Below are 14096 nucleotides of genomic sequence, written 5' to 3'. Positions count from 1 at the left end.
TCTTTTTCTTAATGTGTAAATTATTATTATTATTATTACTCAATTACCTAATTATTTAATTAGATGAATGAATAGGAAGAAAAGAATGAATTCATTTTATTTAACCAGTTTTATGGGGGAAAAAAACTATTTAACAAATAAAATTGTTAATTTTAATGATAAAGCAATTCATGTAATTTTCAATTGTATTATTTAATATCTATTTCAAGAACTGAATAAATTGTAAAATGTATAAATAAAATTATTTAAATTATTATTATTATTATTAGTAATATATTTATCACTCAATTAATCAATTATTTAAGTGGATGAATAAATTTAAAAAACAAATGTAATAACATTTTTTATTAACCTATTTGAGGGGGGTAATAAATATATAAATATATTTTAAAAAATAGTTTATTTTAATAATAAAATAATTCAATTTAATTTTAGTTGAATTTTTATTATAATTTATGCAATTCAAACTAATTAATCAATTATTTTATAACATAAGAAACGTAAAAAAATTTATTTGATTATTTTATGACTTTTTAGTATATTATGTTTAAGAAAGTTAAGTATTCAATTGTATCAAAATAATTTAAACAATAATACAACGAAAAATGAATAAAACCATTTCAATTAACATTTTTTCTGGAGAAGAATGTTCTCCAGCAAAAGCGAGGACGCCCGTCGGTCGTGTCCCGACTCGTAAACGCCGAGCGACCCCCGTGACGCCGCCTCCTCGGCCCTGACGCACCAAAGCAAACGACTGCCTTGCCTCACTTAAGGTCAGAGTTCATGACTACAATAAGGAAGAGACTGGGCAAAAGTGGTATCTATGGCAGAGTTCCAAGGCCAAAACCAGTGCTGACCAAAAAGAACATAAAGGCTTGTCTTATATTTGGAAGAAAAACAAACAAACAAACAAACAAACATCCGAATGACTCCCGAGAATATTATATGGAATGACGAGATGAAAGTTGAGCTCTTTGAAAGGTGTGTGTCTGGTTACATCTGGCGTAAAAGTAACACCGCATTTCAGAAAAACAACATCATAGCAACAGTCAAACACGGTGGTGGTAATGTGATGGTCTTGGGCCGCTTCGCTCCTTCAGGACCTGGACAACTTGCTGTGATTGATGGAACCATGAATTCTGCTCTTTAACAGAAAATCCTGAGGGAGAATGTTCGGCCATCAGTTGGTGACCTCAAACTGAAGCACACTTGGGTTCTGCAGCAGGATAACGGTCCAAAACATACAAACAAGTCAACTTCTGAATGGCTTAAAAAAAAAAAGGTTTGGAGGTGCCTAATTCAAGTCTGGATTTGAATCTGATTAAAATGGCGGCATGACCTTCAAAAAGGCCTTTCATGCTGGAAAAGCCTCTGGTGTTGCTGAATTCAAACAATTGTGCAAGGACGAGTGGGCCAAAATATCTCCAGAGAGATGTGAAAGACTCATTGCCGGTTTTTGAAAACAGCAACCCTGAAGTTCCACCATTGAAAGCTAAAAAGTCCACTGAGCTTCGGGTTGGACCAGATGCTCGCGTGGGAACAAAGAGACCATACGCACACACCTGATGAAGCTCCTCCAGAGGGTCTGTGACGTCTTGTCTTCTGCAGCCCGGCAGGTCACGTGACGCTTGTGGAAGGCGACCTGCTTCCGAGGGTCCACATGTCATCTGAGGGGACATTAAAGCAACTTTTAGGACATTTCGTCTGCATCCAAAGTGACTTGGACACCAGATGATGGCGCAGGAGAGAGGGCAAAAAGAAGTTCTGAATGCGAAGATTTGAGAACGTTTAGATTAACAGCTGCACACATGGTGAGTTGAAGGAGCTCCCAAAAGCTTCAGAAGACGTTTGACAACGTAGATTTTCAAGGGCATCCGCTGCAAGAGGATTGAGGTAGCAGAGGCCAAAGTTCAAATGTTTCCGCAGCCAGCAGATGTTCCGTGACGACTCGGCAGGTGGGCACGCTGACCCGCTTTGGAGTCGTGCGCATTTTCCGCTCGTCCCTCGCAGCTGAGGCGATGTCTAAATGGATGTTTTTCCCAGTGAGATCTGGTTCCCGAAAGCTTTCCGAGCTGCACTTTGCTCTCGGGACGTTTCGATTGGTTCCTCGTTCTGAGCGAGCCACCAGCTGAGTAGAACCTCCCACGGCGATGTTGTCTGTCTTCTCCAGTGATGTTCCAATGTGGATGATGGACCACCTCAATGTTGTCGCTGTTCCAACATGTGAGGTTGCTTCTCTGCGTTTTTCTTCTTTGCTCGCATTTTTGAGGGACCTCCTTAAAGTTGCTGCCCATCTTCTCTTGTGACGTTCCAACATTTTGGAGGTACCTCCTCCATTTTGTTTTCCATCCTCTCCTGTGACGTTGTGAGGGACCAGACATTCCACATTTTTGAGGGATCTCCTCAATGTTGGTCAAGGGTTTTGGTGGAGGTCCATGACGACCTGGATGGGAATGACATTAATGCTGGTCACAAGACCATCCTCAGGACGTAGGTGGAGGAGGAAGAGGTGGAGGAGGAGGAGGAGGAGGAGGATGAGAAGAAGAAGAAGAAGAAGAAGAAGAAGAAGAACTTTCACTGAGATGATCTGCCAGCAGAACTTGACGAGGACTCACAATGGGCTTCTGACATCACAGGTGGGTCCTCGTGGTTCTCGTCCACGGTGGCGTGGAGCTTCCTTTATATCTTCTGGTTAATGACGCCATCAGAGTTGGATCATTTGTTTGAGAGCTTCACACGTCAACAGCAGACCAAAGACGCCCTCTCCTGGCCAAACACGTCATGTCCCTACAAATGAGGCTTCAAGTCCATATGTGTCCTCCTCCAGGGGGCGCTCCAACACCTCACTCGTGACTGCTGGAGTTCTTGTCAAATCTGTCACTGCACACAAGTGTTTTCTTCTGGAAGCTTCAGAGCCTCCTGCCCTTTGAACTGGGATCCTCCGAGGCCTGACTGATCCAGATGTGTTGCTTAGGTAACCCCACATAATCGAACAATTAACCTTTCCAAACGTGCCTGAACCACCCTGGGGGCGTGTCCACATGTGAGGCCATGACAGAGAACAGTCTAGAACCCGCAGCTGACCTATGAAATCCAAACTTGTCAAGGAAATTCATTTGTTTCTCAATCGTTTTGGTTTGTTTGTTTTTGATCCCCAGCGCGATAGTTGCACTGAGCAGCATGCAATTTGGTAGGCGCCTCTATCATGATTAGGCCCACAAAAGTCTTAAGAAGCCAAGCCTGAGACACTCCGCAACATGTCCGCCATATTGGCTTACGTCGGAATAACTCAGCTCATACGTTATTATTATTATTTATTTTTTTTCAGCACTCGAAGGGCACGATTAAGCAACATGAAATTTGGTCGGCATGTCTATCATGAGTAGACCCACACAAAAAAAAAGTCTCTTGGACCCATGCCTGAAAAGAGATCGGAAGTCAGCCATTTTGGTTTGATGCGACCATCGTGGGGTCATTTGTCCATTTCCATAGGGGGGCCTTCAAAAGTGAATTTGTTGTCGAGATTTTTTTCCACTTGGTACCCAAATTTGAATTTGGTGACGTTCACATTCGAGGTCAGACACCAATTTCACTCAGCAACATGAAATTCAGTAGGCGTGTCTATCATGAGAAGAACCACAGAAGAAGTTGGTCCAATGTTCCATGACAAGGCCGAAGTTCTGCTTGAACACGATCGGACCACCGGCGGACCGATTTGTGGTTCTTCTGGGTGTAAAAGGTGTTTATAGAGCTTAAATGCGCTGACGGAGGCTGAAGGTCCGAATATAACCTGGCGGTGTCTCCTCACACCCTCCGTGCTCCTCCGGGGGCCGACAAGAAGGTTAAAGATAGATTGTGCTGGAAACCTTAGAACCTTCCACCCCTGGCAGACCAGCACCGTGTAAGGAGTAACTAAGGAAGTATTATTTATATGCAGTAGCACTTTTCACAAAGTGCTTCAAATATATTTCTAAATAGAATACGGTCATGCGTATATGCAATATAGAATCAAAATATTTGGAAACTTAATGCTAATCGAAAGCAAAAAATAAACAAAACAAGCTCGTCTCACTGAGTGCCTGCTTGAACAAATGCAAACGTGCGTGCATGCCTGCTTTCCTGCTTTTCTTTCTGTCCACCTGCAGGAGATCAATCATCTCAGGGATTTGATTCCTGAGGCCGCATTCACAAAGCTGCCCGAGGGGGGCGCCAATGAGTCTTTAAGAGTATTTGGAAAAATGAAACCTGAGCTCGTGTGACCTACGAATCGACGTGATCTTGAATGACGATTTGACGCTCCCCGACACCGGTTTTATGGATCGACACCAAATTGGCTGGACACGTCCATGACGACAAGATGTGCAAAAAAAAGACTCAAGGAACCACACCCAACGTTGAACAGGAAGTCGGCCATTTTGCTTAACGCTACATATTTTACATACAAAGTATGTATATGTACGTTACACCGTATAAACAACATTTGATGACTTAAGCAACAACAGAATGTTATTTGTGGAATAACAAAACGAACTCTACAAGTCCATTGCGCTTCACACTTATTTTTCACCCTCATTGATAATTCATCTTTGTACTTTATTCTTTATTTTCAAGTCTTGCTGCTTTCTTCATTCACTTCTGAGTTGAATGGACATTTTTTTGGGTGTACTAAATCATCTTTTCATATTTGATTAGTTTCATGATATTTGTGGTTATTATAATTGATGATTTCATGAACTAAACCATGTTAGCGATCAACGGGGACTTGTATTATTTTAATAGCTATTATTATTATCGTTATTGTCGTTGATGATGATGACGATGACGATATGTGAATGGAGGGTTAGATCAATTGAAATGAAGCCAACAATGAAAACTTTATTGTATAGTTTGTGTGAGAATGTGACGACGAAAGACTTTTTTAGTCTTTGTTTTCCCCCCTCGGACGCGAATGCCGAGAATGCGGGCGTGCGTTCTGACCTCGTCCTTGACCTGCTTGAGGTCGGACCTGAGGTCGATGGCGGTCTTGCGTTTGCCCCCGAGCAGCGCCCGCAACGTTCGGCCAGGTGAGCTTCCTTCTGCTCCGCCAACGTTATCTTCTCGCCTTCCAGCCAGGTGAACGCGATCTGCGGGATCAGACGCTGGGACGCGGCCGCAACGACGACCACGACCACGACGACGACATGTTTAGTTGACATCCATCCATCTTCTGAGCCCCTTATCCTCACAAGGGTCGCAGGCGTGCTGGAGCCTATCCCAGCTATCGTCGGGCAGGAGGCGGGGTACACCCTGAACTTGCCGGCCAATCGCAGGGCACATAGAAACAAACAGCCATCCGCACTCACATTCACACCTACGGGCAATTTAGAGTCTTCAATTAACCTAGCACACATGTTTTTGGGATGTGGGATGAAACCGGAGTGCCCGGAGAAAAGCCACGCAGGCACGGGGAGAACATGCAAACTCCACACGGGCGGGGCCAGGGATCGAACCCCGGTCCTCAGAACTGTGAGGCAAACGCTCTAACCATTCGCACGCAAAATCAAGTGATTTACTTAATTGTTGTACTGTAGGGTGATGCCATTAAGTAAAAAAAGTGAAGTTCCAAAAAAGATTTTCTTTTATGGTAAATGTTATTTTATTTCATTTTATAATCTTCAAGTGAAGACTGAACGTATTGTGTACAACTATCTTCTCAGAAGTAATTAAAAACAATTAACAAAGTTAAATGGTATTTAATTGTACTGTAATGTGATGTCCCAAAGTAAAAAGCAACTTGTGTTGTATTTCACTTTATTTGATTACTTTTAGAGGAGACCGAGCAATAAAAAGTAAAAAACAAAAACTTGCCACTGCCGTTGCTTTGTTGTAATTTATTTCATTTTAATGTGATTTAACAAAAGATAAAACATTCAGTATATACCAGCAAAATTAAATGAAATTAAAAATTGCGGCTCGAGGTCATTTCCCCCCCCCCCCCCCCCCCCCCCGCCCCCCCCTGTCAGAACAGAAACAAAATTCAATAATTCATCATTTTGCTAAGTGCTTATCGGGACCACAAAATCTCTTTGAATGAAGGACCCGAAAAAACTCGAGATGTTTTGCATTCATCAAATTGCAGCCGTGATGAATGTGTCATTTGAAGTTCTTTCCAGAATATTCCAAGTCTTCAGGCTGTCTCCAAGGAGAGAGAACGCATCAAATTCTTCTGGACTTGCCATTGTCCAACCACCAGGTCACCAGGTCACAAGGTCACAGGCCATTTGGTGAAAAGCCAAATTTGATCAAGTTTTACTTGATGGAAGTCAAAACGCTCATCCCAACACCATTACACGGTACGTGAAAAGAAAAGAATCTTAAGAGCATGTTTGGAGAGCTTTCATATGCCAAAATATGAGGAGGACTTCCCCGAAAAAGAAAGCAGCATCTACGAGACAATGTTAGTTTGAATCAGGCGAAAGCGGCCGGCGACCTCACCTGAAGGAGGACGACGCTCTATAGACGCGATGCGTACGTCCCCCTTACGGAAGGCCGACGGGCCGGCCGCCCTCGAGTCCAGCTCGGCTCGCCATCGCCATCGCCGTCGCCATCGCCTGCCGATCTTTCGCCTAGATGAACTTGCGTCTTTTGATTTCCTTGTAGCATTTCTTATTTCTTGATTATTCCTTTTAAAACTTGCCATTTTCATTCGACTTAAGCGTTAATGAGCATATCACTAGTCTACATTTTAAATGAAAACATATTGAATGTTTCTATTTTCCTCTTCATTTGAATGATTTTCAATTTCGACTATGCTTTTCAATTGATTTGTCTTTTAATTAATCTACATTGTAAGGATTCCTGAAATCTTACTTACTGCTTGTTATTTTATTTTACATTTCAGTGATTACTATTGACATTTTATTTGTGTTTTAAATCATTTGGATTATTATTATTACTATGATTATCGTTATTATTAGTATTTTTTCCACATTCCACGTTGATTTTCACATTATATTTGTATTATTATCTACATTGAAAATGATTCATGAAATTTTACTGAATACATTTTATTGTATTTTAAAATGTAATCATTACAAGTTATATTGCATTTGAAATCATGTGTATTCCAAATTATTATTATTATTTGTATTTGTATCTTTACCCATTTAAGTTTTAATTGTAGTTTTTCCTCCATGTCTATTCTGTTTTGAGATTTTACTCAGGCCTACTACATTTTATTTTATATTTTAATGATTCATATTTATATTTTGTTTTTATTTCATATTATTTTATTACTAATTCCCGTGGTTATTATTACTATATTTTTTCACTTATTTTTTTATTTTATTGTTATTTCACAATCTTCACTGTTGTAGTTTTTCCTTCACGTGTCATATGTTTTCCAAATTGAAAACTAGCTTTAAAATAAGCAAACTAAAATGAATGATTGAATCATTTTTAGTTTTAAGATGAGCCTAGCCAATACGAAAAACATTTGCCGTCCAAATGAGAATAAAAGTTATTTCGTGAACAATTATTATGTGTCAGGATTTATTTGTTTTGTTTCTAGGAGGTCTCAAACATCTTCTTCCTGTCGGCCTTGTCCTCGATGTTCTTGCGCCAGTCTCCGACGGCCTCTGTGGGCTGAAGCGGACAACGACACAACGCACGCGTTAGCGTTAGCATGAGCAGGCTAACCTTAGCTCACGTCTTCATGGCGTGTGACTCGTTTCATTACTTTTGATGTCATTTACACTCATGTCACCTGTTTTTAACGGAATTGAAACCGAATCAAGACTGCAGTCAATTGAATACGAACTGAACTCAATCAAATCGGGTCACATCAAATCGAACCTACTCTGAAGTCGACTTGCTTCAATTGAATCGAGGCCACAAAGAACTAAATTGAATCTTAACTGAGTGAAATCGAACTGAACCAAGTCAGAATTGGATTGAACCAAACGGAATCGAACATAGTGGAATCTATTCTGAAGTGAACTCGGTGTTGTATCAAATGCAATCGAACTGAACTGAGCCACACAAAACTGTGGTGAATCTCAACTCAATCTCATCGAATAAAATCAACCCAAATTGAGCCTAACTGAATTCAACTGAACAGAGTCAAACCACACAAGACTGAATCGAATTTAACCGGTTTTGGAACAATTGTATGCTGAAGTAAGATGAGCCAAACGGAATCGAACATAACAGAACTGATTCAAATGAAATTCAATCAAATTGAATGTATTCCCATTAAAATAAACCATACAGGACTGTATTAAATTTAAACTGAAATCCACTGTTATCTGAAGTGAACTTAGTCAGATTAAAATCAAATCGAACTGCAAACCCATTTTGGGTTCTCAGTACACTAAGTAAGTACACTTTTAGTAAGCTAAAATCAATTTTAATTTTGAGTTTTGTTAATCTCATCGAATCGACTGCACAAAACCACATTTTACTTATAAGTAAACTGAACCGATAAATTTAACTGATACATATATATATATATATATATATATATATATATATATATATATATCGGCTGAATCGAACACAGAACCAATTCTGAAACCAATGGAATGAAATCAAATAAAATTGAATGAAACATCACAAAAACGATTCTGAATTGTTTCGAATGAAACAATATCAAAAGGGATTGGAGTAAATCAAACAGAACCAACTCAATTGGTTAACTGAACTGAACTTCCTCATTGGTACAAGAGGACTTGTTCGTGTTGTAAATGTTTGGCAATGACTTCTGGTTCTGGTTGGGTTCTTGACTCACCTCCTCCTTGATCTCCTTCTTGACCTGCTTGAGGTTGGACCTGAGGTCGATGGTGGTCTTGTGTTTCCCCCCCAGCAGCGCCTGCAACATGGCGTCGGCCGACATGCGCACCTTCTTCAGCGCCGGCTTCTTCACGCCCGCCAGTTCCACCACCTTCAGCTTCAGGTCCTGGATCTGATCCGAAAGACGGCCAGACGTCGAATGACTTTTCGACATCTTCACAGTCAACACGCTCCGTTTCGTTGATTACGGTGGCGCCTTGACTTACAAGTTTAATTTCTTCTGTAATATGTGTGTGTGTGTGAGAGACTTTCGGATTAATTATGCGTCATAAAACCAGTTTATCGCTTTACAATTTAAAAAAAATGTTTAATTGTGTTATATATATATATATATATATATAGTACAATGTGGTACTATTTTTCCTCATTAAAAACACACAACCGCAGAAAACTGTGGTGGTTTGGCTGTAACGAAATTTTTTTCAAGAACAATATTCACCTCAACGTCGATCTTCAACACTTTGGATTCGATGTCATAGCGGGCGTCGTCGATCTTGTCGATGGTCGACTGAAGCTTCTTGCAGATATCCTGCCCGTAAACAAATCAAATCACGTGCTAACAAAATAAACACAAACATAAACTCTGCATTATTTTATCGTGATGTGAACTTTGAACGCAACTGTAAATCCACTTCACTGCTAATGCTAGCAGGCTAATGAACATGCTAACATTGTTTTGCAGGGTCTCCATTTGTTATCTGTTATCAGGCAAAGGCTTGAGAAAATGCTAACACGAGTTAGAATCTTAGCAAGCTAATGGTCATGACATGGCTACCGCTGTTTCTCAGGTTCTCCATTTGCGTTCAGCATTTTTGCAGGCTGAGCCTCATGAACATTTATGAATATGAAACATTTTCGCATTTGGCCAGTTAGCGGTCGAGCACTAACAAAAATGCTAACACTATTTAGCATCTTAGCGGGCAAACAATTATGACTATGAATGGGCGAGTACCGATAGCGGGTATCCATATAAGGATGATAGCGACCAACAGTGAATACTCGTACTGGTATTGTTATGAAAAAAAGTGGTATTGAAAATCCCTACTTATGACAATGCAGATACGCTTTTCCAGGTTCCCCATTTGTGTTTAGCGTACAAGCAGGCTAATGCTAATAATGAAGCTAACATTGTTTCGCATGTTCTCCTACCAGGCTAAGGCTAACACGTTTATGTTTTTTTTCCCATCCACATTTGGCATTTTAGAACACGTGAAAGTGTTGTATTTTATTTTTTTAACAGCAATATTATTGGTCAGCAGCAAGGAGGCGGGGCTTATCTCACCACCAGGCTGGCCATGTCCCCGCTGAGGTTGGGTTTGGGGCACATCTCGGCCATGTGGGCCTCCTTGGCCGCGTCGAGGTCTTTCTTCTCCTGCTCGATCCAGTTGGCGGCGATCTGAAGCATCAAACTCTGCAAGGGGGAGGGGAGAGGTGGTCACAGCCAATGAAATTCACCCCTGTCATTAGCATCATTAGCAAGGGTAGCATCATGACTATCGGTAGCATCGTTTGCATCGATACCATCGTTAGCATTGTTAGCGTCATAACTGTCGGTAACATTCATTCATTCATTCATCTTCCGTTCCGCTTCTCCTCACGCGTGTCGCGGGCGTGCTGGAGCCTATCGCGGCTCTCTCCGAGCGAGAGGCGAGTACACCCTGAACTGGTCGCCAGCCAATCGCCTGGCACATAAAAACAAACAACCATTCACTCACATTCACACCTGCGGGCAATTTAGAGTCTTCAATCAACCTACCACGCATGTTTTGGGGATTTGGGAGTTAAACCGGAGTGCCCGGAGAGATGCCACGCAGGCACGGGGAGAACATGCAAACACCACACAGGCGGGGCCGGGATTTGAACCCCGGTCCTCAGGACTGTATGAGGCATAATGTGCTAACCGGTCGCCCGCCGTGCCGCCTGTCGGTAGCATCATTACCACTATTAGCATAATCCGCATCAGTAGCATCGTTAGCGGCGGCAGCTCACCTTCAGATGATGGCGGCGACTCGACGTCATCTTCTTTGACCTGCAACATGAAGTCGTAATGAGCTGAAATTTGCCTCATGCTGACAGTTTGGCATAGCATCAGTGTACTGTGAAAAGCACGTTCTGCTCATTTCTTCTCTCTTATCCATTTATATTTTCTATCCGTAAAACTAAATTTTGGGGGGATTCAACGAAATTGGAGATGGATTTTTTTTCCCTGAATACTTTAGCTTTTAGCGTAACAAAAAACTACTAACTTTGATGAGAATGAACAACATACTATAGCTAAAAAAAATTATCAAATAAAAAGAAATATTTATGAACTCATAAGAAAATGTTATAACTGTTACTAAAATGGATTTAAATTTTTATTTATTTTTTTAAAACAAGTAACAAAGACTTGTTTTGTTTTTTTAAGTACGGTAACACAGACGTCCCCGCCATAAGTGAAAATCCGCCAAATGGAAATAAGCTAGCATGTTTTAATAGCATTCACAGCATTAAAGAAGATGATAAGGTCTTTAAACACAGTTTCAAAACAATACAAAAACATTGAAGCAAAAAATATATTGAGAGCAAAAGCAATGGATTACAGAAAAAATATTGGACAAACAGTATTAAAAAAATTGAATAACAACTGGAATAACACTTACAAAAATATTATTCTGTGATATGAGAGGGACGGCGATTTGTTAAGGGGGTTTACTGTAATAAGGAAATTTTTATAGCTAAAGTTATTTAAAAGGGTTCTAAAAAAGTTGACTCACTCGAAAAGTTAATAAAAAAGGAAATAAAAATACTTCCAAATGTTTTTCTTTTTTAAAACTTCTAAAAAGTTACCAAAGTTGTCAAAAATATGAAATGAAGTATTTATAAACTTAAGATGAAAACTTTTACTTAAGTCAATTTGAAAATATGTCTATTAAATTACAAAAAAAGTTATAAAACCGTAATAAAAAGTTATATAAAAATATTGAAAAAGTTTTAAACGCAATCTAAAAAGTTATTAGATGGTTCCCGAATAAAGTTAAAAGTTGTAAAAATAAAGTTATTTTAAGAATGTGCATTACAAGGTATATAAAAAAATATTGAATAAGCTTCCTAAAAGTTTATTGTGATAAAAAAAAATTTTAAAGTGATAAAATGTTAGTTATTTTTTTTTAAGAATTATTTTTTAAAAATGTTTCTAAAGTTATTTATGTATTCTCAAAAAAGGTTATACAAATCATTATTAAAAAAAAAAGATTTCAAGTTGAAAAAAATGTATAAGAAATAATTTCAATGAATTAATCAGTTCGTTTTATTAATTAATTATTGTTAGTGTTAGTTATTTAAAAGGTACTTATAGTTAGATATAATTTTGTTATTTAAAAAAGAAGTTAAATGGTCAAGATTGGAGGATTTTTGACTCACTCGGACATGTTGGCTGCTCTCGTTGTTCGCCGTCTGCCTAAAGACAAAAAAACAACAGTAGACAAACTGGCGGCAGGGGGACAGGAAGCCCCGCCCACTTTTGCACCACCTGCACCTGCGACCGCAAAACAGCTAATTCGGGCAGCGCCACGGGGTGTCAGAAAATTGGCGCGCTGCGAAAGGCCACCGGGACAGCCGGACAACATGGCGTCCAGCATGCGCGCCAAAGCCGTTAACGCCAACAAACGAACGCATGGCGCGCGCACACACACACATACACACTCACAAAATACACGCACACATACACAAATATACAACATATACAACACTCACACACACAAACCTGCACATACACACACGTGCACACTCTCTCACAAACACACACGTCCTGATTGAAAGGACAAAAAGGTCAATTTGAACACACAAAACAACAAATATTTGACATTTATGCTCATTAGCATCGAAAGACGAAAGGACGAATTGTCAAAGGGAAACAATAAAAATTCTGACCTGTGAGTGTGCTAACCGTGAGACCGACTGAAGATGACGACGACGATGAAGAGGAGGAAACGGGAAGTAGAGCGTGCGATTAAAAAAAGAAGCGTTTATAGACGCGGGACAGCAAAGTCGGCAATCTGGTCAGCCGCGCCCACCCTCGCGATGGTCACGCGAGCGTGCAGCGGGCGGCGCCACCAAACACCGAGACCCGCCCACCCTCGCTCCCGAACCATTTTCATCCCGCTGACCTAGATAGTTCCGAAAAAAAATAATAATAAATCAATCAATCAAAAATCACAAGGTGGAAAATAAGTATCTGGTCACCTAGAACCAGCAAGATTTGTGGCTCTCTTCTTTAAGAGGCTCCTCTGTCCTCCACTCGTTATCAGTATGAACAACACCTGTCCACAACCTCAAACAGTCAAGACCAAAGAGCGGTCAAAGGACACCACAAACACAATTGTAGACCTGCATCAGGCTGGGAAGACTGAATCTGCAATAGCTCAGCAGCTCGGTGTGAAGAAATCACCTGTGGGAGCAATTGTTAGAAAACGGAAGACGTACAAGACCACTGATAATCTCCCTCAATCTGGGGTCTCATCCTGTGGAGTCAAAATGATCACAAGAACGGTGAGCAAACATCTCAGAACCACACGGGGGGGGGACCGAGTGAATGACCTGCACAGAGCTGGGACCAAAGTAACAAAGGCTACAATCACACTTCGCTGCCATGCAGGGACTCAAATTCTGCAGTGCCAGACGTGCCCCCCTGCTGAAGCCAGTACATGTCCAGGCCCGTCTGAAGTTTGCTCGAGAGCATTTGGATGATCCAGAAGAGGATTGGATGACACCAACAGGATGAGAAAACTTTCTCAAATACGCTGGAAAATTCTCCAGCGTGACGCGGTGGCCGGAAACACGACGATGTCGTCCTCTTACCGGGAGCGAGGTCCAGCGCGGGCCACGTGCGCCGCCTTAGCCGACGCCACTTGGCGGCGATCTGCAGACGCAAACTCTGCAACGCCGCAAAGCAACGAGACATTGAATCATTCTTGCTTCTTGCCATCATGTTGCGCTTTCAATTTTATATTTAAGACCGTGTCGTGAATTTAGAGATTTCTTTGTGTGTACAAGATTGGAGATCAACTTGCAAAGACTGACAGCCATTATTAGAACTACTAGTTCTCAACTGTGGAGCTCTTGCGTTAAAAGTCCAATCCAATTATTTTCATCTCATCTCAGGAAAAAAATAACACCGCACGGTTGCATCTGGTGCCAAACTTTGCGTCACCTGCTGAATCCGAATCAGAATCATCTTTATTTGCCAAGTAGAACTCAGACCAGTGGAGGAATAAATGGCTACAATT

The 14096-nt window shown here is 40.8% G+C and overlaps 1 protein-coding gene across 1 annotated transcript; it reads right to left on the bottom strand.

Annotated features, from left to right (window-relative positions):
- Positions 1-7513: 7513 nt before the first annotated feature.
- Positions 7514-12831, bottom strand: LOC133478181 (troponin I, fast skeletal muscle-like). Its single transcript, XM_061773923.1, has 7 exons — positions 12742-12831; positions 12232-12268; positions 10819-10858; positions 10112-10240; positions 9269-9358; positions 8768-8941; positions 7514-7623 (listed from the first exon to the last, which is right to left on the bottom strand). The coding sequence occupies exons 2-7, from the start codon at positions 12237-12239 to the stop codon at positions 7546-7548; spliced, it is 519 nt and encodes a 172-aa protein (XP_061629907.1). The 5' UTR covers positions 12240-12268; positions 12742-12831; the 3' UTR covers positions 7514-7545.
- Between the last annotated feature and the right edge of the window lie 1265 nt (positions 12832-14096).

Source organism: Phyllopteryx taeniolatus, chromosome 5 (assembly GCF_024500385.1).
Source record: "Phyllopteryx taeniolatus isolate TA_2022b chromosome 5, UOR_Ptae_1.2, whole genome shotgun sequence".
Lineage (NCBI taxonomy): Eukaryota > Metazoa > Chordata > Actinopteri > Syngnathiformes > Syngnathidae > Phyllopteryx > Phyllopteryx taeniolatus.
The sequence above is the reverse complement of the archived record's forward strand: the minus strand, read 5'-3'. Positions and strand labels throughout refer to the sequence as shown.

Excerpts from the sequence above, each read along its gene's own strand:
- LOC133478181 (XM_061773923.1), bottom strand. Across the intron at positions 10,241-10,818 it reads GTCGCCGCCATCATCTGAAG|AGTTTGATGCTTCAGATCGC; the intron begins GTGAGCTGCCGC and ends TCCCCCTTGCAG. Across the intron at positions 9,359-10,111 it reads GGGACATGGCCAGCCTGGTG|GATATCTGCAAGAAGCTTCA; the intron begins GTGAGATAAGCC and ends GTTTACGGGCAG.